Source organism: Chlorocebus sabaeus, chromosome 17 (genome assembly GCF_047675955.1).
Source record: "Chlorocebus sabaeus isolate Y175 chromosome 17, mChlSab1.0.hap1, whole genome shotgun sequence".
Taxonomy (NCBI): Eukaryota; Metazoa; Chordata; class Mammalia; order Primates; family Cercopithecidae; genus Chlorocebus; species Chlorocebus sabaeus.
In genome coordinates, this window is record NC_132920.1 from 35,932,307 (window position 1) to 35,956,067 (window position 23,761).

At 46.7% G+C, this 23,761-nt stretch overlaps 1 protein-coding gene across 4 annotated transcripts; it reads left to right on the forward strand.

The window, feature by feature from the left end:
• Positions 1–3,600: 3,600 nt before the first annotated feature.
• Positions 3,601–22,331, forward strand: LHFPL5 (LHFPL tetraspan subfamily member 5). 4 transcript variants are annotated; one of them, XM_007972818.3, is made up of 4 exons: positions 3,601–4,799; positions 13,727–14,016; positions 18,593–18,619; positions 21,999–22,331. In XM_007972818.3, the coding sequence occupies exons 1-4, from the start codon at positions 4,388–4,390 to the stop codon at positions 22,152–22,154; spliced, it is 885 nt and encodes a 294-aa protein (XP_007971009.1). In that variant the 5' UTR covers positions 3,601–4,387; the 3' UTR covers positions 22,155–22,331. The 4 variants fall into 4 exon arrangements, with proteins under 4 accessions (XP_007971009.1, XP_007971010.1, XP_007971011.1 ...); XM_007972819.3 differs by having other exon boundaries at positions 3,602–4,799; positions 21,315–22,330; XM_007972820.3 differs by having other exon boundaries at positions 3,607–4,799; positions 13,727–13,963; positions 21,315–22,330.
• Positions 22,332–23,761: the final 1,430 nt, after the last annotated feature.

Sequence of the window (23,761 nt, forward strand, 5' to 3'; positions counted from 1 at the left end):
AAAAGAATCTGAAAGATTAAAATAGAAAAAAAAAAAGTTTTAATAAATCTATACGATGTACTTCTATAGGCATGCCTGATATGTCTATGTATTTATGGGTGATGGGCACAATGTTTCACTACTGAAAATAAATAAAAGAGCTCTAATTGGCTTAAGAAAATAAAAGCACTTGAATCGAACACTTTATCAGGAAAAAAGAAAAGACTAGTCAAATGCTGTTTCAAGTTTACGTAATGTCAGTAAAATCTTTAATAAGTAAGCTAGCTTCAAAATTATTATTAATGTTGGGATTATGACATTAATCCCAACATTAATAATGAGCCACCGCGCGTGAGCTACCACGCCCAGCCACTTTTCTTACTATTAAAAACAACCTGAGCCAGGCGCGGTGGCTCACACCTGTAATCCCAACACTTTGGGAGGCTGAGGCGGGCAGATCACTTAAGATCAGGAGTTTGAGACTGAAAGGAATGAGGCACATCCCCCATATATCTCCCAACTTCCTGAGCCCAGCACAAACACATTCCTCCAGATTTCTTTCAAACTTCAGAAAAACATCACCTGGGAGATCTCCGATAAGGAATGCTAAATGTATAATGTTAACCAATTGTAATGCAGTAACCGAGAGAACTACCTTGTTCCCTGTAACTTTACATATCCTGTTTACATCCGGCTATAAAAAGCAAGCACTCGCATTGTTCGGGGCCCTCTTGTATGCTGTGGAATGGAGGGACCAAGTTCGAATTTGTAGTAAAGATCCTTGCCGCTTGGCTTTGACTCTGGACTCTGGTGGTCTTCTTTGGGGAACAAACGGTCTGGGTATAACAAGACCAGCCTGACTAACATAATGAAACTCTGTCTCTACCAAAAATACAAAAATTAGCCGGGCCTGGTGGCACATGCCTGTAATCCCAGTTACTTGGGAGGCTGAGGCAGGAGAATCACTTGAACCTGGGAGGCGGAGGTTGCAGTGAGCCAAGACTGTGCTATTGCACTCAAGCCTGGGCATCGAGTGAAACTTCATGTCAAACAACAACAACAACAACAAACAAACAAACAACAACCTTACTGGCCAGGCGCAGCTGTAATCCCAGCACTTTGGGAGGCCAAGGCGGGAGGATCGCCTGAGGTCGGGAGTTTGAGACCAGCCTGACCAACAAGGAGAAACCCCGTCTCTACTAAAAATACAAAATTAGCCGAGTGTGGTGGCCATGCCTATAATCGGGAGGCTGAGGCAGGAGAATCACTTGAACCAGGAAGGTGGAGGTTGCGGTGAGCCAAGATCACGTCACTGCACTCCAGCCTGGGCAACAAGAGCGAGACTCCGTATCAAAGAACAAAAAACAAAACAAAACAAAAAACTAGCCAGGCGTGGTGGTGCATGCCTGTAATCCCAGCTACTTGGGAGGCTGAGACAGGAGGATTGCTTGAACCAGGGAGGTGGAGGTTGTGGTGAGCTGAGATCGTGCCATTGCACTCCAGCTTGGGCAACAAGAGTGAAACTCCGTCTCAAAAATAAATAAATAAAAAATAAAAATAAAATAAAATTGTACATACATCATCCAGTCGTGTAAAGGAGTATGTTCAGAAGGGGGAAACTGCAGGGACTAACAGTGGTAATAACAGTAATCACCAACATTTTTGAGTACTTTCTCTTTTTTTGTTAAAGCCAGACTGGAGTGCAGTGGTGTGATCTTGGTTCACTGCAACCTCGACCTCCTGGGCTCCAGTGATTCTCCCACCTCAACCTCCCAAGTAGCTGTGACTACAGGCGGGCACCACCATGCCTGGCTATGCCTGGCTAAGTTGTGTATTTTTTGTAGAGATGGGAGTCTTGCTATGTTGCCCAGGCTAGTCTAGAATTCCTGAGCTCAAGTGGTCTGACTGCCTGGCCTCCCAAAGTGCTGGGATTAGAGACCACTAATGTGCCTTTGAGCACTTTAAAAAAAAATTATTATTGTTATGTTTTGAGATGGAGTTTTGCTCTTGTTGCCCAGGCTGGAATGCAATGGTGTAATCTCGGCTCACTGCCACCTCTGCCTCCCAGGTTCAAGCGATTCTCCTGTCTCAGCCTCCTGAGTAGCTGGGAATACAGGCACCTGCTACTATGCCTGGCTAATTTTTGGCATTTTTAGTACAGATGGGGTTTCACAATGTTGGTCAGACTGGTCTTAAACTCCTGACCTCAGGTGATCCACCGGACTTGGCTTCCCAAAGTGATGAAATTACGGGCATGAGCCACCGTACCCAGCCCTTTGAGCACTTTTATGTGTGCCCCGGGCTAAAGATTTTATACATGTATTTTACTTAGCCGTTGTGTGATCGATACCATCATTTCTTGCATTTAATAGATGGAGAAACTGAGGCTCAGGAAGAAAGGTTAAGTCCATGGATGGTTACTTAGTAAGTAGCTCATTCAAATCCAGGCCTGTTGAACACCAAAGTCCATGTTTTTAAGATTGTCTTGTCTTTCCGTAGCTCCTGACGTTGGTGTTATGATTTTTATTCTTTTGTGTATACTTTCCTGAATTTTCCTAATTCTTTTTTCGTTTTTTCTTTTTTCAGTTTTATGACTTTATTTGATGTATTTGACGATCAGCGATTAGTTCTCATCCACATTGACTGTCTGTAGATTTTTGAAAGTGGTAACAGGTACATAGGTAACCAAAGTATAGAGCTTATTTGGTGAATCTTCATCCTCATTACGTTTTCTGGACAGCCGCACACGGATTCGGTATGGGACATTCCTTATTCCTTTGGCCCAGACAGCTTCGTTGAGCCTGGTATCAATGAGCACATCTAGAGTTTCCATCTCCTTCATGGCAAATTTCCGAATCTCTTTGAGTGCCAGAGGGGCACGCTTCTTGAAGCCCACTCCATGGATGCGCTTGTGAATGTTGATGGTGTATTCTCGGGTCACCACCTCGTTGATGGCAGAACAGCCCTTTTTCTTCTCGCCACCCTTTTTGCGGGAGCCATTCTGCTGGGTCCAAGTTGGAAAGGAAGCTTTTTTTTTTTTTGAGACGGAGTCTTGCTCTGTCGCCCAGGCTGGAGTGCAGTAGTGCGATCTCAGCTCACTGCAAGCTCCCCATCCCGAGTTCACACCATTCTCCTGCCTCAGCCTCCCCAGCAGCTGGGACAACAGGTGCACGCCACCATGCCCGGCTAATTTTTTTGTATTTTTAGTAGAGACGGGGTTTCAGTGCGTTAGCCAGGATGGTCTCGATCTCCTGACCTCGTGATCTGCCCACCTTTGCCTCCCAAAGTGCTGGGATTACAGTCGTGAGCCACCGCGCCTGATGGAATTTTCCTAGTTCTTTACACTAGCCTTGTATTTACCTATAAAATCAGGAGAAATATGTATATATATAACATATAAAAACATACATATATTTAAAGGGGGAAATATGTAACAAACACATAGAAACAAGGGGAGAAAGGCATTGTATTGAACAAAACACATATGTTCAGGTCTGAGAAGGCTCATAAAGAATGTTGTCTGCTATACTTTGTAGTTGCCTCTGTTATCACACAGTCTGCATATACAGGCGTTTTATATATATATTTATATAGACTACATATATACATATATTATATATGTAAATATTTTGCTTAGATGTCCTCTAACATAACCTTAACACATAGTATGCTTTTAGAAATCATTGACTGAATGCTAAGGACGAAAAACCAGTGACCAGAAGGCAACCAGGAAAGGCTTTGTTGACCTCCGGGGTGGTGGGATTGGAGGTTCTGGGAAGCCGACTAGGGAACCAGGGAGGGGCGGGGTGGAATGGGATGTGGACAGCGCTTTTGCGGGGGGAAAGCGTTTTTGCGGCTGGAATTGAGCGGTAGGAATGTGTCAGCCACAACCCCACCTTCCCAGTTCTTGTCATCTCGGTTCAGGAAGGTGAACTGGGTTCCGATTCCCCGCGGCGGGGGCCTGCAGTGGGCGCTCGGTCCCTTCCCCGCCTCGGCTGCAGGCCCCGCCCCTCGCCCAGAACCCCGGGGCGCTGGCCGCGGTGCTGAAACGGCGCCCTCCGCGGACGGAGGAGGGGGCGGGGCTCTCGGGAGCCGTGAGCCGGGAAGGGAGAGGGGCAGGGCGGCGCCAGCAGGCCCGAGACCCTGGGGGGCTTGGGAGGGGGCAGGATACTGGAGACAACCTCGGCTAGAGCGGACACAGGCACCTGGCAAGCTTCCCCTGATCAAGCCAAGGTTGTCCTTGTCCTATTAAGCCTCTTCTCCTTGCCTTGAAGGGACCTCATCTGGTGCCCTGACCTCAGCCTCCTCCCCAAACCCCGCTGGGGAGTGATCTGCTTCTAGGCCTCCATCCACAAAGCCACGGACTTGCAGCCCACGGGACCCCAGCTCAGGGCCTGCTGCCCTCACCATGGTGAAATTGCTGCCGGCCCAGGAGGCAGCCAAGATCTACCATACCAACTATGTGCGGAACTCGCGGGCCGTGGGCGTGATGTGGGGTACACTCACCATCTGCTTCTCCGTGCTGGTCATGGCCCTCTTCATCCAGCCCTACTGGATCGGCGACAGCGTCAACACACCGCAGGCAGGCTACTTCGGCCTTTTCTCCTACTGCGTGGGTAATGTGCTCTCCTCGGAGCTCATCTGCAAGGGTGGTCCCCTAGACTTCTCCTCCATCCCCTCTAGAGCCTTCAAGACTGCCATGTTCTTTGTGGCCTTGGGCATGTTCCTCATCATTGGCTCCATCATCTGCTTCAGCCTGTTCTTCATCTGCAACACGGCCACAGTCTACAAGATCTGTGCATGGATGCAGCTGGCTGCGGGTAAGCAGGGATGGTGGGAGGGCAGGCAGGGGCCCACCCCGGGGCCACAGCTGCAGCTGCACCATCCCACCCTCTGCTGGGGCTCTGGGCCTTAAATTTAGCTGTTCTCCTACAGCCCAGTCCTACTCAGTGCTCTGAGAAGATTCTGAGGAGTTGAGAATCTTAGAATGGCCGAGGCAGAAAAGACCTTAGAGATCAAGCTGTCCAACCCTCTCATCTGTAAGGGGAAGTGACTTGCCCAGGAGTACACAGTTGCTGGTCCTGACTCCCAGGCCATCACATCAGCTTTTGCAGCTGTGAGAGAGAGAAAGAAGGAAGCTTCCACTGTTGGCCATGTGGGAACAGGACTCAACCCCAGCACAAAGTAGTGACACCAGTCAAGCACATTCTAGATGCCCTCATCTCCCACCTCTGGGCTTTTGTTCTTTTTAAGAGTGCCCAGAACTCTGTCCTCATTCTCTCTCTCCCACTCCAAACTGCTCTCAGATTCTAAGGTCTCTTGCTGATTTTGGAGTGTTACTATTATGCAGGGTATGACCTTGCCTATAGAAACTTTCATCTAAAGTCCCCTCTTTCATTGTGGAGTGAAAGTCTTTTCTCCTTGATTATGGGATTTTATACTTAAGGCAGCAAATGGAGTGATACTGTGTGAGGTGGAGGAAGCTATTTAGGGTCCTGTTGTTGTTGTTTGTTTGTTTTTTGAGACAGAGTTGGCCCAGGCTGGAGTACAGTGGCATGATCTCAGCTCACTGCAGCCTCAACCTCCTTGGACTTAGGTGATCCTCTCTCATCAGCTTCCCAAGTAGCTGGGACTCTAGGTGTGCACCACCATGTCTGGCTAATTTTTTTGTAATTTTTGTAGAGATGGGGTTTTGTCATATTGCCCAGGCAGGTCTCGAACTGCTGGCCTCAAGCGATTTGCTCGCTTCAGTCTCCCAAAGTGTTGGGATTTCAGGTATGATCCACAGCACCTGGCCTAGGGTCCTTTAAAACAATGTGGGGGCTGGGCACAGTGGCTCACACCTATAATCCCAACACTTTGGGAGAGAACATCACTTGAGCTCAGGAGTTTGAGACTAGACTGGGCAAGATGGCAAGACCCTGTCTCTAAAAATAATAATAAATAAAATGAAACAAATAAAACTGTGGGGTAGGCAGCCACTTTTGTCCTGAGGCAAGACCTCCCTGGTCCTTTTTCCTGCTCCTAGCTCAGGAAGGCTTCTTGGTCCTTGTGCCAAGTGATCTTGCTCTTCTCTGTAGCCCAGGAAGAGGGTTAACACCTTGTGCTGCAGGCTCTGGTACCTTGGTCCCTGCCCACCTCAGGGACCACACATAAACTGTCCATGCCAGTGAGATGTCCAGGAGTAGTGCCAGGGACTGGAAACTAGAGTGAAACCATCTTGATATCATTGGTCAGAATGAGAAGTGCTGTCAAGGTCAGGAGATGGAGACCATCCTGGCTAACACGGTGAAACTTCATCTCTACTAAAAAGACAAAAAAAAAAAAAAAAAATTAGCTGGGCGTGGTGGTGGGTGACTGTAGTCCCAGCTACTTGGGAGGCTGAGGCAGGAGAATGGTGTGAACCCAGAAGGTGGAGCCTGCAGTGAGCTGAGATCGCGCCACTGCACTCCAGCCTGGATGACAGAGCGAGACTCCATGTCAAAAAAAAAAAAAAAAAAAAAAAAAAGAGAAGTGCTGTAATCTTTAAGAGGGAGACTGAAACAAGCCTCTGAATCCCAGGCCACCAAACACACAGAGTCAAGACTGCAGAGTTGGAGGGGACCCCAGAGAGTTATATCCACCCCCCAACTATAGATGAGGGATCTGCTGCGGAGAGGACCAGACTTGGCCAAGGCTATAGCAGATCAGTGGGCAACTGAGGACCTGGAAGAATTAAGGCAGCAGTTCCCAAGAAACTAGATGTATTCCTAAGATGTTTTTACTGAGCCACATATTTACATAAGTATAATGATTTATGAAATATCTTTACATATATTATCTGGAGGAGCCCTAGCAAAACCCATTGAGGTGGGTATTTCTCCATTTTACAAAGAAGGCCCCTAGTGGGTAACTCATTTTGAGCATACAAGTAGGAAGGGATTCACCTTTGATTCCAAATCTTGCACCCAGGCTACTCACATGGCTTCAGAGTTCCCCCCATGGCTTCAGAGCAAATCGCCTTGCCACCTCCCTCTTCTCTGTAGTCTCTCTGTATGATAAGGGAGAGTCTGGGGCAGGGGTGGGCAGTGGGGAGCAAGGTAGGTAGTGGCCATGTCAAGAATGATGGTGGGGGCAGGCACAGTGGCTCATGCCTGTAGTCCTAGCACTTTGGGAGGCCAAGGAGAGGGGACTGCTTGAGGCCAGAAGTTCAAGAGTTCAAGACTAGCCTGGACAACATAGTGAGACCCTATCTCTATTTTATATATACACATATATATTTAATGTATGCATACATTAAATTATATGTATTATATATATGTTTATATATTTATATATGTACATAATATATTTTATATGTATATATATAATTGACACATATATATCAATTAAAATAATAATAAGGCCAGCTGCAGTGGCTCAGGCCTGTAATCCCAGCACTTTGGGAGGGTGAGGTGGGCAGATTGCTTGACCTTGGGAGTTTGAGACCAGCCTGAGCAACATAGTGAAACTGTGTCTCTACAAAAAAATACAAAAATTAGCTGATTTAATATAAATATTGAGTATATATATATTCTTTAACATGTGTATTCATTTTATATATATATATATATATGAACAAAGGGGAAATGAAGATGTAGCAGTTTAATGCCAAAGAGGAGTGAAATAGACCCTAATAATGCTTGCCAGCTGTTCTTCCATATCAGGGTTATGGGATGCTGGAGACACAATCATCTCTCAGTCTCAAGGCTGTCTGCAAACCCCCCTTCTCCAGAAACATCCCCCAACAGGTGCCATGTGTGAGCAGGCAGTGCCAGGAGCGGGAGGGTTTGCCAGGCCATCTGAGTCAGACACTATCTGGGTTGCAGAGCTGGAGACACTGATAGCAGAGGTGGCCAGGTGCCATCTCATGCAACATTTAAGTTGGGGAAGGCAAGACTGGTGTCATGTTCCATTCTGCTGTGCTGCAGAAGGGGAAATGAGCTGAAGGGAGAGATGCAGAGTGGGTGGGTCCCACATTCAGCAGTTGGGAGATACATCCATTTATTAGTACCCTTGCCAAGAAGCCTGGGAGCAGGGAAGGGACAGGGGCAGGGGAGGATGAGGACTGATGCTTGGGTGATGTGGGGCTGCAGCTTAACAAGATTAATTGGGCTTCTGGGTGCCAGGTGTAGGCTGGGAGTGGTCCCAGCCCCTAGAAACACAGGTAGGCCAAACTGCTTGTCTTCTCTGAGTCTTGGTAACTTCATGTCTTAGTCAGTTTTACTTAGTTCTATTTAGTCAGGGCTGCCATAACAAATTACCACAGACCAGGGGGCTTAAACAACAGAAATTCATTTCTCACACTTCTGGAGGCTGGAGGTCTGAGATCTGGGTGCCAGCATGGCATCAGCACAAGATATCTGATGAAGGCCTCTTCTAGGCTGCAGACTGCTGACTTCTTGATGTCCTCACATGGTTATAAGAGGGTGACAGGGCTCTCTGAGGTCCCTTTTATTTATTTATTTGCATTGACGATTATTATTATTGAGTCAGCTTCTCAAAAATTGTTATTTTTACCCAGGCTGGACTGCAATGGCATGAACACGGCTCATTGCAGCCTTGACCTCCCAGGCTCAAGTGATCCTCCCTCCTCAGCCTCCCAAGTAGCTAGGACTACAGGAGCATGCCACCACACCCAGCTAATTTTTGTAGAGATGAGGTTTCACCATGTTGCTCAGGCTGGTCTGGAACTCCTGAGCTCAGGCAATCGGCCTGCCTCAGCCTCCCAAAGTGCTGGCATTACAGGCGTGAGCCACCACACCTGGCCTTATTATTATTTTTAATTGACATGATAATTGTACATATTTATGGGTTACACTGTGATATTTTGTTACATGTATACAAGTTGGGCTTGAAATCCAGGCAGCCTGGTCTAATGTTTCCTAGCTTTTCCTACTGAGAAAATTAAGGTAATTAGCATATCCATCACCTCAAACATTTAAAACATTTCTTTGAGTTGGGACAATTTCAAATTTGCTGTTCCAGCTATTTGAAAATATACGATGGATTGTTGTTGGTTATAGTCACCCTACAGTGCTAGAGAACACTACAGCTTATTCCTCCTGTCTAGCTATACTTTTGTATCCATTAACCAACCTTTAGCTGCTCCCCCTCCTCTCTGGGTTCCAATCCCATTCGTGAGGGCCCTACCCTCATGACCTAATCACCTCCCAAAGGCCCCCCCTCCTAACACCACCACGCTGGAGGTTAGGATTTCAACACAGGAATTCTGGGGGGAACAAACATTCCACTGTACCCCATTTGTAGAACATAGCAGCAGGACCCGCTTCATTGGGGTTCTGTGAAGATGGGATAATAGAATGGATGTAAAACACCTTGCACATGGTAGGTGCTCAGTACCTGTGAAAAACACAAAAAACGACTTTATCAGTGAGCATGAGAAGTGATGCCATAGTAACAAACCACTCCCAAATCTTGGTGGCTTAGAACAAAGGTTTATGTATTTCTTGCTTATGGTCCATGCCAACTGGGGATCGGTGGGGACTCTGCTCTCTCCTGGGACCATCACTAGGGGCATCATTCACCATCAGCTGTCCTCGCATCGGAGGGAAGGGAGCTCTGGGAGGTCTCCCACTGCAGCTAAGTGCCATGGCCCAGAAATACACACATCTCTGCTCACATGTCATTGGCCAGAGGAAGGCAGATGGCCTCACTTAACCTCAAGAGAGCGGGGCAAGGAAGTACAACCTTGCCTTGCATCTGGAATATTCATGAGCAGCTCTAACGGCATCCATGTCACTGAGGCAGCTTCTGTCTGACTCCAATGTCAATAATAATAGCAGTGACTAACATTAATTGGCCACTTACCATGTACAAGACATCGTAGTAAGTGTTTTCTGTAAATGATCACACTTAATCCTCACAGTACGGCTATGAGTCAGGTACTTTAGAGACAACAGGGCAGTAGTCAGAGAGAGGAAGTAACTCGGCCTGAGAACACTGTGCTGGCTGCTACTTAGAGCCTTGAAATGCCACAACTGGAGCTGACATCCACTGTCCCCAGAACCATGGGTGGACGGGTGGAATGCTCACAGGGGACTGTGGCACCCACACTTGTTTCCAGGTCAGAGGCCCTGGGCTTTTTTCCAGAGCCCCCACAGGAAGATGGTGCAGGAGGGGAGGGGCCAAGGGAGGAAGTGATGGAGAGAATGCAAAGCCTGGAAGGGCAGCTCCTTCCCACCTTCACCTCTGCCATTGAAGCCAGGGGCCCTGCCAGGCACTGGAGGGCTGGACTCACACCAAGTCGGGGAAGGGCTGGCTACATAGGTTTCACCACCGAGCTGTGGATGGCTCCCTCTCCTCCACCGTGGGTATCTTCCTGAAAACTTAGTTGATCGCTGAACACGTAGGAAGTCTGAAATGTCACCACTAATTGCATTCAGCTCCCAGGAGAGGTGTCATGTTCTGGGGGTGGAGGGAATAAACTTTGAAGTCAGGAAAGTCAGGAATGGAGAATTCAGGCCTTGGTCCTGTCATAGCTGGATGACTGGATGGCTGGTAAGTCACCTGGTTTCTCTGAGCCCTCAGTTTTATTATTATTATTATTATTTTATTTATTTATGTATTTGAGACAGAGTCTCGCTCTGTCACCCAGGATGGAGTGCAGTGGATTGCTATCTCGGTTCACTGCAAGCTCCGCCTCCCGAGTTTACGCCATTCTCCTGCCTCAGCCTCCAGAGTAGCTGGGAGTACAGGCTAATGTTTTTGTAATTTTTAGTAGAGATGGGGTTTCACTGTGTTAGCCAGGATGGTCTCAATCTTCTGACCTCATGATCTGCCCACCTCAGCCTCCCAAAGTGCTGGGATTACAGGTGTGAGCCACCGCGCCTGGCCAAGCCCTCAGTTTTCTAATCTGTAAAATGAGGATATTAATAGCTGGCCCACTTCACAGAACAGTGGTCACAGTCAAGATGGTACATGAAGTATTTTGTGATCTATAAAGAACTATCTAAATAAGCTTCTCCTAAAAAAAAAAAAAAAAATTGGAGGAAGCGTGATACATTTAGGTGGGGAGGTGGGATCCTGATATTTCCATTTACTGTGCATTTGTTTGACCTCCTGACCTTTTTTGCAGAACAAGCTGGGTACAGGGAAGGTAACTTTGGGCCCGAAGAGGTGCTTCTCTGAGGGGCTTCTGAGTAGGGTACAACCTTGGGACTAGAGAGCCTCCAGACCTGTGGGAAAGCGGCACAGATAAGGGGAGCACCCCCTGCCCGTGGGGCAGCTGTGCCTGGGGCTGCCCCAGTTGCATCCTGGATTATGTCACCTGTCTGTGCTTCACCCCAGCGAAACTAAGTTGAGGGAGTAGTTTGATGGAAAGGGATGGAAGAAGTGGGGGGAAAGTGGGAGCAACAGAATTTTTAGCTGTAAATACTAAGTCAAGGAAGGCACAGAGTGGGATAATAACTCTCACAGTCAACTCTTATGGAGGGCCAAGTCTGTGCCAGTGTTCTACACTCTTTTCCAGTATTAACTCATTTGAACCTTGCTGTAACCACAACAGGAAGGTTGGGGTTATTATTATCTCCGTTTTATAGATGAGGAACTGAGGCAAAGAAATCTTAAGTATGGCTGGACACGGTGGCTCATGCCTGTAATCCCAGCACTTTGGGAGGCCGAGGTGGGTGGATCACTTGAACCCAGGAGTTCAAGACCAGCCTGGCCAACGTGGTGAAACCCTGTCTCTACTAAAAATACAAAAATTAGCTGGGCGCAGTGGTACATGCCTGTAATCCCAGCTACTCGGGAGGGTGAGGCAGGGGGATCACTTGGATCCGGGAGGCGAAGTTTGCAGTGAGCTGAGATCGCGCCACTGCACGCCAGCCTAGGCAACAGAGACAGACTCTGTCTCAAAGGAAAAAAAAAAAAAGAAAGCTTAAGTCACTTGCTCTGAGTCACATAGCTAGGTAGTACAGAGCTGGGCTTGAAATCCAGGCAGCCTAGTCTAGTGTTTATCAGCTTTTCCTACTGAGAAAATCACCTGGAAGAGTGTTTTTGAAAACAGAGATTATTGAACCCAACCATGACCTAGGAACTAGCTTTTTACCTTATTTTTTTGTGCATAGGTTATAGGTGAAGGAACCAACGTTAAAGATTCCACGGGAATCTTTTTTTTTTTTTTTTGAAATGTAGTTTCACTCTTATTGCCCAGGCTGGAGTGCAATGGCACAATCTCGACTCACCGCAACCTCTGCTTCCTGGGTTCAAGCGATTCTCCTCCTTCAGCCTCCCAAGCAGCTAGCATTACAGGCACGTGCCACCACACCTGGCTAATTTTTGTATTTTTAGTAGAGACGGGGTTTCTCCATGTTGGTCAGGCTGGTCTCAAGCTCCCAACCTCAGGTGATCCACCCGCCTCAGTCTCCCAAAGTGCTGGAATTACAGGTATGAGCCACTGCACTCAGCCTCCAAGGGATTCTTAAATTTAGGGACGTGTAGCAACTGGACTATGCTGTACTGGGTAAGAGTGAGGAGGAAACCTGTTTGCTTGAATGGAAGACTTTTGAAGGAAGCAGCCAGGGACAGTCTGGAAAGCTTTCCTGTATTCATCAAATTTAAGATACCTGAGTTTTAGGACACAGTGTTATTCTATGTACTATAAAAACAAAAAATACTGATAATCCAACCACGGCTTGACACTTTCTTTTTCTTTTTCTTTTTTTTTTTTTTGAGATGGAGTTTTGTTCTTGTTGCCCAGGTTGGAGTGCAATGGCGTGATCTCGGCTCACCACAACCTCTGCCTCCAGGGTTTAAGTGATTCTTCTGCCTCAGCCTCCCCAGTAGCTGGGATCACAAGCATGCACTACCACACCCAGCTAATTTTGTATTTTTAGTTGAGACGGGGTTTCTCCATGTTGGTCAGGCTGGTCTCAAACTCCCAACCTCAGGTGATCTGCCCGCTGCGACCTCCTAAAGTGCTGGGATTACAGGTGTGAGCCACCGCGCCCAGCCTAGACACTTTCTTTTTTTTTTTTTTGAGATGGAGTTTCGCTCTTGTTGCCCAGGTTGGAGTGCAATGGTGCGATCTCAGCTCACTGCAACCTCCACCTCCCGGGTTCAAGCAATTCTCCTGCCTCAGCCTCCTGAGTAGCTGGGATTACAGGCATGCACCACCACGGCGGGCTAATTTTGTATTTTTAGTAGAGATGGGGTTTCTCCATGTTGGTCAGGCTGGTCTCCAACTCCCGACCTCGGGTGATCCAACCGCCTCAGCCTCCCAAAGTGCTGGGATTACAGGCGTGAGCCAGTGTGCTTGGCCGACACTTTCTTATTACACTTATTTCACAGATGTTGTAAGTATGAAGAAATGTGCATCTCAGCAGTGATGAGGTCTTTGGGCTGGGACCAGATACTGGAGGGCTTTGAAGCTAGGGCAGGTGGTACGTTGTTGAGTTCAAGGTGAGGAGAATGGCTGAGGGCCTGGGAGGACCACCCGGTGTGGTGGCAGAGCCTGCCTGGGCTGAGGAGTTCACCTCTCTGCCTCTGCCCCAACTGCTGGGTCTCAGGGGCCAGTTGCTTTAACTCTCAGAGCCTCAGTTTTCTCACCTGCGTTCTGCAAGAAGGATGGTAGAAGCTACCTCTCATGCCTCCAGAGGCTGTTAACAGAAGGAGAAGGGAGGTGACAATATAACAGCAGTGCAAAGTGGGAGGTAGTGGACTGGGCACACTCAGCCTGATGCCATCTGCACCCCTCCTTCTCCCTCAGCCACAGGTCTAATGATTGGCTGCCTGGTCTACCCTGACGGCTGGGACTCAAGTGAGGTACGGCGCATGTGTGGGGAGCAGACGGGCAAGTACACGCTGGGTCACTGCACCATCCGCTGGGCCTTCATGCTGGCCATCCTCAGCATTGGCGATGCCCTCATCCTCTCCTTCCTGGCCTTCGTGTTGGGCTACCGGCAGGACAAGCTCCTCCCTGATGACTACAAGGCAGATGGAACTGGTAATCCCCCAACTCCACAATGGTGTCCCCTGTCTGGAGAACCTGGGATGTGGGTAGGGGTTCATCTTAGCCAGTTCTCTAAGGCTTGGTCCCTGGCCAAGGGATGGGGACAATCAGACACAGCCCATGTCCTCCCTGAAATCAAAGGCCAGTGGAGGGTTGCAAGCTAGCAGGTGATAAGGTGATCTGTGATAAAGGAATGTCCCCCTCACCCCTCTACACTCTCAGAGACTATAGGGGAGAGAGCTGCAATCTAGCCTTGGGGGCTAAGTGTGGTCTGCCCTAGAAGGAGGCACTGAGGCTGGGTCTCGAAGTAATATTCCTGGGAGCTTGCTCGGTGGAGAGGAGAACAACAGGGGGATGAGTTGCTGGGGAGGAAGTAGGAAGGCAGAGACCTTTAGAACAGATCAATGAGGGTGCAGAAGTGACAGCTCCTGGAGTGCAGCTGGTGGGAGCCCAAGATCCCTGGAGGAACAGCAGCCTTGGGATTCTCGTAATGTTCATCCTGTTTCAATTCCCTCACATCCAAATCCTACCTGTCAGTCATAAAAGTTAGCTGTAGCTGATCCTCGAGGCCCAAGCAGACCCTCCAGGAAGCCCTCCCTGACTGCTTCCCATTACCTCCCTTCTTCCTAGGGTGCTTTTCACTTCTGTTTCTTATTGGGCTCTTCCCCTGCCCATTTTGAGAGGCTAACTTTTTCAGAGCATTAATTTCTTCCCTGAGTCAAGGGCAAGGACTGTCTTGCACCCCTGTGGATCCCCAAATGCCTGGTCTCAGCAGGTGGCCATCACTGGGGACCTGTTACATCTCAGGGACCTCTCCAGTCTCTTTTCCCTATAGCTGTCTTCACATTAGCCCTTGGACTAGAAGAAGCAGCCAAACTCCTCTGTCCACTATAACCAAGGACTCTTCCCACATGAGGAACTTGAAGCCCCAAAGGGAGAGTAACTCAGAAGTTCCCAGAAAGGCAATGGCAAAGAAGAGCCCAGAACTCAGGTCCTCTCTGGCCAAGACTGGGGCTCACTTCTCCATAAAGAAGTGATAGGAAACATTTCTTCCTTCTTTGGGAGTGGGACAAGGATAACCCACCTGTTATGTGGTTAAAGATGTAAACAGGCCAAGTGCGGTGGCTCATGCCTGTAATCCCAGGACTTTGGGAGGCCAAGGTGGGCAGATCATGAGGTCAAGAGATCAAGACCATCCTGGCCAACATGGTGAAACCCCATCTCTACTAAAAATACAAAATAGCTGGGTGTGGTGGCTTGCAGCTGTAGTCCCAGCTACTCGGGAGGCTGAGGCAGGAGAATCTCTTGAACCTGGGAGGCAGAGGTTGAAGTGAGCTGAGATCATGCCACTGCACTCCAGCCTGGATGACAGAGTGAGACTCTGTCTCAAAAAAACGAAAAAGAAAACAAATTACTAGAAAGAGCTGGGCCAAGGAGGAGAGAAGAGGGAGATTTCTTCCCATCACAGTAGGGTAGATTCCATAGTTCCTGGGCCAGGGAAACACCTAGGGCCTGGATCCCTTGCGGATTCTATAAAGGGAAGAAAAAAAATGAAATAGTAGGGCTGGGTGCAGAGGCCTATGCCTGTAACCCCAGCATTTTCGGGGGGCCAAGGTGGGCAGATCACTTGAGGTCAGGAGTTGGAGACCAGCCTGGCCAACATGGCGCAACCCCATCTCTACTAAAAATACAAAAATTAGCTAGGCGTGGTGGTGTACACCTGTAATCCAAGCTACTTGGGAGGCTGAGGCAGGAGAATGGCGTGAACCCAGGAGGTGGAGCTTGCAGTGAGCCGAGATTGTGCCACTGCACTCCAGCCTGGGCGACAGAGCAAGACTCCATCTTCAAAAAAAAAAAAAAAAAAAAGGGAAAAAAGAAATAAACCCAAACATTTATGGCCAATTGATTTTCAACAAGGATGTCAAGACTATTTAATAGGGGAAAGAATAGTCTTTCCAACAAATGATGCTGGAACAATCAGATATCTATATATGAAAGAATGAAATTGAACCCCTACCTCACACCATATATACAAATTAAAGACCTAAATGCAAGATATAAAACTATAAAAATCTTAAAAGAAAATATAGTTGTAAATCTTTGTGAACTTGGATTAGGCAATAGCTTCTTAGATATGACACCTAATGCACAAGCAACCAAAGAAAAAAATAGGTAAATTGGCTTTCATCAAATTTAATTTTTTTTTGTTTAAAAAGACACCATTAAGAAAGTAAAAGGACAACCCACAGAATGGAAGAAAATATTTGCAAATTATAATTGGATAAGATCTAGAATCCAGAATATATTAAGAACTCCTACAACACAATAATAAAAAGACTACCCAATGCTTAAAATGGGCAAGGGATGCTGGGCACGGTGGCTCACGCCTGTAATCCCAGCATTTTGGGAGGCCAAGATGGGCAGATCATGAGGTCAGGAGATTGAGACTATCCTAGCTAACATGGTGAAATCCTCTCTCCACTAGAAATACAAAAAATTAGCTAGGCGTGTGGCAGGTGCCTGTAGTCCCAGCTACTCGGGAGGCTGAGACAGGAGAATGGCGTGAATCCGGGAGGCAGAACTTGCAGTGAGCCAAGTTCGCACCACTGCACTCCAGCCTGGGTGACAGAGTGAGACTCCATCTTAAAAAAAAAAAAAAGAAAAAAGGGCAAGGGATTTGAATAGATACTTCTCCAAAGAAGATATACAGATGGCCAATTAGCACACCAAAAGATGCTCAACATCATTAGTCATTAGAAAAATGCCAGTCAAATCCACATTGAGATACAATTTCACACCCACTAAGATGATTATAATAAAAAAGGTGAATAATAACAAGTGTTGGTGAGCAAGTGGAGAAATTAGAACCCTCATTCACTGCTAACGCAAATCTAAAATGTTGCAACTGCTGCAGAAAGCAGCCTGACAGTTCCTCAAATGGTTAATCATAGAGTTACCATATGACCCAGTAATTCCACTATTGGGTACATACACAAGAAAATTAAAAACAAATGTTCACATAAAACCTTATACACAAATGTTCATAGCAGCATAATAGCCAAAAAATGGAAACAACTCATATATATGTCCATCTCCTGATGAACAGATAAACAAAATGTGTATATCCGTGCAATGAAATATTATCCAGCCATAAAAAGGGATGAAGTAGTAAGAATTGCTACCATGTGGATGAACCTTGAAAACATGTTAAATGAAAGGAACCAGACACAAAAGACTGGCTTCCATTTGTACATATGTGATTCAATTTCTATAAAATATTCAAAATAGGCATCCATAGAGACAGAAAGCAGATTAGGAGGTGGCTAGGAAGGAGAGGAAACAAGAGTGACTGCTAATGGGCACGGGGTTCTTTTTGGGGTGATGAAAATGTTTTAGAATTAGTGATGATAGCTGCACAATCTAGTGAATATACTAAAAACCACTGAATTGTATACCTTAAATGGGTGAATTTTATGTTGGTGAAATATATATATATATATATATATATATATTTATATATATATATATTTTTTTTCTGAGACAGATTCTGGCCCTGTCACCCAGGCTGGAGTGCAGTGGCACGATCTCAGCTCACTGCAGCTCACTGCAACCTTCACCTCCTGGGCTCAAGTGATCCTCCCATCTTAGCCTCCCAAATAGCTAGGACTACAGGCCCACACCACCACACTTCGCTTTTTCTAAAAAAAATTTTGTAGAGACGGAGTTCCACCATGTTGCCCAGGCTGGTCTCAAACTCCTGGTGCCCACCTTGGCCTCCCAAAGTGTTGGGATTACAGGCGTGAGCCACTGCACCCAGCTTGTTAGTGAATTATATTAATTTTAAAAAAAAGGGGGGATTGTGCTGAGGATCCCATAGCGTATATACAGCACTAACAATGCCTGCACATTGCAAGTGATTAATAAATTAGTTCTCCCTTATTTATTTATTTTTTTGATGCCACAGTAGCAAGTCTGATAGTTCTCTCTCCTTTCTGTCTTTCCAGTATTTTCACCTTTTTTTTTTTTTTCTTTGAGACAAAGTCTTGCTCTGTCATCACCCAGGCTAGAGTGCAGTGGCATGATCTGGGGTCACTGCAACCTCTGCCTCTCGGGTTCAAGCGATTCTCCTGCCTCAGCCTTCCAAGCAGCTGGGATTACAGGCACTTGCCACCATGTCTGGCTAATTTTTTGTATTTTTAGTAGAGATGGGGTTTTACCATGTTGGCCAGGCTGGTCTCGAACTCCTGGCCTCAAGTGATCCACCCTCCTCAGCCTCCCAAAGTGCTGGGATTACAGGTGTGAGCCACTGCATCGGGCCATATTCGTTTTTTACATCACCCATCTGCCCAACCGATAACAGCTAATGTGCCCTAGTTGCTGAACAATGCCTTTAGGCACTGGAAGTACAGTGGTTAAGGGCAATCTCAATTGGAGCTTATGGTCTGGTAAGGGAGAATCATGCAATACAGTTACAAGCTGATAAATGACATGACAAAAAAGTGCAAGCTTTCTTGAGAGTGAGTAAGAGGAATCTGATGGAGTTTGGAGACGGAGTAGTGTGCAGCAAATTATCCTAAAAACGAGGCTTGGTAGTAACATATACTGTTCTCTCCTTCATTACAGAGGAGGTGTGAAGCAGCTGAAGGGTCGGTGAGTAATTCTATGGGAGGGTGGTCTGCGTGTCCTTAGAAGGGCTGGGGTTCTCTGCTTCCTTACCGAATCCTCAGGCAGCGTGACACTAGGGACTGGGCTGTAAGGCTGTGATGCTGCCTGGGTAGAGAGAAACAACACCCCACTGGGGCAGGAGCTATTTGGCCTCTGAGACCTTTACTGTGGAGCAAACAGGAAACCTTTAGTTTTACTTGTGTCTTTTTTTTTTTTTTTGAGATGGAGTTTTGCTCTTGTTGCCCAAGCTGGAATGCAATGGCGTGATCTTGGCTCATTGCAGCCTCCACCTCCCAGGTTCAAGCCATTCCCCTGCCTCAGCCTCCCAAGTAGCTGGGATTACAGGCGCGTGCCCCAATGCCTGGCTAATATTTTGTACTTTTAGTAGAAACGGGGTTTCACCGTGTTAGCCAGGCTGGTCTTGAACTCCTGACCTCAGGTGATCTGTCCGCCTCCACCTCCCAACGTGCTGGAATTACAGGCATGAGCCACCGCGTCTGGCTTTACTTGTGTCTTGAGAGGTGAAAAATGATCAGGGGAATAAGAAATAATTTAAAACAGGCAGGTAGTTAGTTTCACAAATTTATGTTTTGTGGAGCCTGGCACACAAGAACAGGCTGTTTTTAGAAGTCATAATTATAATTTGGACCCTTATTTTCAAAAAGAATTTTTAAGTGATTTGTAAGAAACATACTAGAAAACCTAATAAAATAGAAAATAAAAGTCATAGAGAGAAAAATATTCAAAAAACTAGGCTAATAGTATTACTGTCTTGAGTATTAAATTTAACTCTGATTCCTGATAGCTGAGGCAAAAAGGAAAACAGTAAGTTAACCAGTTTTAATGTCTGGTTTAAAAAGAAGTGCAACATGTTCATTCATCTTTTAAGTTTCCAAACATTTGTTAAATGTGATTTAACAAGAACATTCAGGAATGCATTTAAAAAAAGAAAAAGAAACCCTCACAACAGTGTTGCCTCCCTAACAGCTGCCTTGAGGACCTACAGCTGGCCAGGCACTTTGTGTGGGAAAGAGGGTTTACCTCCATTTAAGCTGTTTTTATTTTTGCCAAGTACCTTCCAATTCTTGACCACATATATTTTAAAAATAATCATACATAAAATTGTCACCTCCACCTCCCGCACTTATTAGAGCATGATTCTCACACTTCAGTGTGCATACAGTCATCTGGGGATCTTGTTAAAATGCAGATTCTGCTGGGCGCAGTGGCTCACGCCTATAATCCCAGCACTTTGGGAGACTGAGGCAGGCGGATCACCTGAGGTCAGGAGTTGGAGACCAGCCTGGCCGACATCGGGAAACCCCGTCTCTACCAAAAATACAAAAATTAGCTGGGTGTGGTGGCGTGCACCTGTAATCCCAGCTACTCGGGAGGCTGAGGGAGGAGAATCACTTGAACCTGGGAGGTGGTGGTTGCGGTGAGCTGAGATCCCGTCACTGGACTCCAGCCTGGGCAACAGAGCGAGACTCCATCTCAAAAAAAAAAAAAAAAAAAAAAAAAAAAAAAATTGCAGATTCTGATTCAGTTGGTTGGGTGGGTCTGGGGCCATAGATCCTGCATTTCTAACCAGTTTTTGGGTGACGGGCTGCTCAAACAAGAATCACACTTTGAATAAAAAAGCATTAGAGCATAACCTTGGGGTGTGTGTGTATGTGTGTGTGGGTGTGTGTGTTTTGTGGATTTTTTTTTTTTTTTGACACGGAGTTTCACTCTTGTTGTCCAGGCTGGAGTGCAATGGCACGATCTTGGCTCATGGCAACCTCCGCCTCCCGGGTTCAAGCAATTGTCCTGCCTCAGTCTCCCAAGTAGCTGGGATTACAGGCGTGCACCACCACACCCAGCGAATTTTGTATTTTTAGTAGAGATGGGGTTTCTCCATGTTGGTCAGGCTGGTCTCAAACTCCCGACCTCAGGGGATCTGCCCGCCACAGCCTCCCAAAGCACTGGGATTACAGGAGTGAGCCACCATGCGTGGCTCCTGTTTTTATGTTTTTGCCTTTTTTTTTTTTTTTTTTTTTTGAGACAGAGTCTCGCTCTGTCGCCCAGGCTGGAGTGCAGTGGCCGGATCTCAGCTCACTGCAAGCTCCGCCTCCTGGCTTTATGCCATTCTCCTGCCTCAGCCTCCCGAGTAGCTGGGACTACAGGCACCCGCCACCTCGCCCGGCTAGTTTTTTGTATTTTTTAGTAGAGACGGGGTTTCACCGGGTTAGCCAGGATGGTCTCGATCTCCTGACCTCGTGATCTGCCCGTCTCGGCCTCCCAAAGTGCTGGGATTACAGGCTTGAGCCACCGCGCCCAGCCTTTGCCATGTTTTTAATTTAGGTTTTTCAAAGCCAGAAACTCCACAGCACTAGTGTGCAACAATTTTTTTTTTTTTTTGAGACAGGGTCTTGTTCTGTCACCCAGCCTGCCTCAGCCTCCCAAGTAGCTGTGACTACAGGCATGTGCCACCATGCCTGGCTAATTTTTTGTATTTTTAAGAGAGACAGGGTTTCACCATGTTGGCCAGGCTGGCCTCGAACTCCTGACCTCAAGTGATCCACCCGGCTTGGCCTCCCAAAGTGCTGGGATTACAGGCGTGAGTCACCTCACGCAGCCTATATTGGTTTTTAAAATGTCTGATTTTAAACTCTTGCAATCTTTTGTTCTTATACCACAGGTCATCTATTTCCCAGACAATGGAAAACTAGGGAATCAAATTCTTCAGAGATAAGAACTTGTTCTTCCAAGTTTCCTTGTTCCTGGCTGCTATAGGTCTGACGCCTTAAGCCTTTTATTATAACACTAAAACCGGACAGTCTCTTGAGACAAGACCTCCTACTGTACTCTTTCCAGGGAAGCAGAACTGCAATTACCCACTTCAAAGATATTCAGAGGCTGAGCGGTGCGGGGAGTGCTCACTTGCTGGGGATGAGATCCAAGTCCTCTTCTTAGCTCCACACAGCAGCAAATCGCTTCACCTTCCTGAGGCCTCTCCTCTGTAAAGCGAGAGGGCTAAATGGGTCCATCTCTAGGGACCTTCCCTTCCAGGTCTGTGTCTGATAGCGTGCACACACACACACACACACACACACACACACACACACACACACAATGCCCAACCAGCTCTAAGACGGCTACTGAAGAGGTGGCTGGACATGTGCTGGGTCATTTTAGGGTAAGGTGTAGGGGGTCTTTTGCTTCTCCCTTCTCATATTTTGTTTTCTTATTGCTGCTCAGAGGGGGGTAAGGAATGGAGGGGCCATCAGAACCTGAATCCTTTAACATCCACCAGGAAGTTTTATTTAGAGTGGGTGATAGGATCTAAAATCTCTGGAGACTAATTTGACATTTTTCCTCCCAGGAACCAAATATCACATTTCCCTATGGTGCCCACACTGACTCAACCAGAACTGGCTACCAGCTTCAGAAATGTGTTACTTATGTTCAAGTAATTTGTTATAGGAATAGATTACTTTTTTTTTCAAAAACTTTGGATTTGGCATATCGTCATCTATAGGGGAATTGGTTCCAGGATCGCCTGCAGATGCCAAAATACATGGATGCCCAAGTCCTCAGCTAAAAATGGCGTAGTATTTGCATATAACCTATGCACATCCTCCTGTATACTTTAAATCATCTCTAGATTACTTATAATACCTAATACAATGTAAATGCTATGTAAATACTTGTACTGTGTGGCTTTTAATTTGTATTTGTTGTTGTATTGTTATTTATTTATTTTTGAGACAGAGTCTCACCCTCTTGCTGAGACTGGGATGCAAAGGCGCCATCTCAGCTCACTGCAACCTCTGCCTCCCAAGTTCAAGCGATTCTCCCGTCACAGCCTCCTGAATAGCTGGGAATACAGGCATGTGCCACCATACCTGGCTAATTTTTTTTTTTTTTGAGACAGAGTCTCGTCCTATCGCCCAGGCTGGAGTGCAGTGGCATGATCTCGGCTCACTGCAACCTCCGCCTCCTGGGTTCAAGCAATTCTCCTGCCTCAGCCTCCTGAGTAGCTGGGATTACAGGCACCTGCCACCATGCCTGGCTAAGTTTTGTATTTTTAGTAGAGATGGGGTTTCACCATGTTGGCCAGGCTGGTCTGGAACTGATCTGCCTTCGTCGGCCTCCCAAAGTGCTAGGTTTACAGGTGTGAACCACCGTGCCAGGCCTGTATTGTTATTCTTTACTGGCTTTTCTTCCTGAATATTTTACATCTGTGGTTGATTGACTCTGGTAAGCGGAACCCACAGATATGGAGGACCAGCTACTAAATGGTGACTCTTCAGTTGGCCTCCAAAGGGGAATTCAATTTAGGTAATAGTTCATTGTAGCAAAAGCCAAGACAGAAATGGATTCTCCAGGCTGTCCCCTTCCTGGGGAGTGGTGCATAAAAACAGGGTTTTGTTGATTGTCTGCAGTGAATGATTCTGAGGAAAAGGTGTTTTTTCTGGTCCTTGTCCATTTAGTTGGTAAAGAAACTACCTGGGTGTGCTGTTCTCTCATAGGTGAAGTGTGGGTAAAGAGCTGAACAGATGAATCTTGTTGCTTGATCAACCGATCAGTGATACAGAAAGTTTTTCTATCTTTGGCTGTCAGTTGTGTTTGGCCAATGCACTGTGACAACCTGCTCTGTCACTAGGAATGAGTATCCCAGTGTTGTCACAGTAATTGGTGGTGGGAACTTCCATAATGGGATTTGATCTTGTCACTTGGTCCATGGCAGCTAGTTTATGAGAATGATCACATTTGTGTGTGTGTGTGTGTGTGTGTGTGTGTGTGTATATATATATATATAAAATTTATTTTTATTTTTTTTGAGATGAAGTCTCGCTCTTGTTGCCCAGGCTGGAGTGCAACGGCACGATCTCAGCTCACTGCAACCTCTGCCTCCCAGGTTCAAGCAATTCTCCTGCCTCAGCCTCCCAAGTATTGAGACAAAGTCTCGCTTTCTCACCCAGGCTGGAGTACAATGGCACGATCTCGGCTCACTGCAACCTCTCTTTCCTAGGTTCAAGCAATTCTCCTGTCTCAGCCTCCCGAGTAGCTGGGATTACAGGCGTGTGCTACCACGCCCGGCTAATTTTTTTTTTTTTTTTTTTTTTTTGAGATGGAGTGTTG

Bases quoted from the DNA above. Each gene is read 5' to 3' on its own strand.
- LHFPL5 (XM_007972818.3), top strand. From the start codon at position 4,388: ATGGTGAAATTGCTGCCGGCCCAGGAGGCAGCCAAGATCTACCATACC. The intron at 14,017-18,592 runs GTAGGGGTTCAT...CCTTCATTACAG, and splicing joins CTGGAGAACCTGGGATGTGG to AGGAGGTGTGAAGCAGCTGA. The intron at 18,620-21,998 runs GTGAGTAATTCT...TTTTCCTCCCAG, and splicing joins GTGAAGCAGCTGAAGGGTCG to GAACCAAATATCACATTTCC.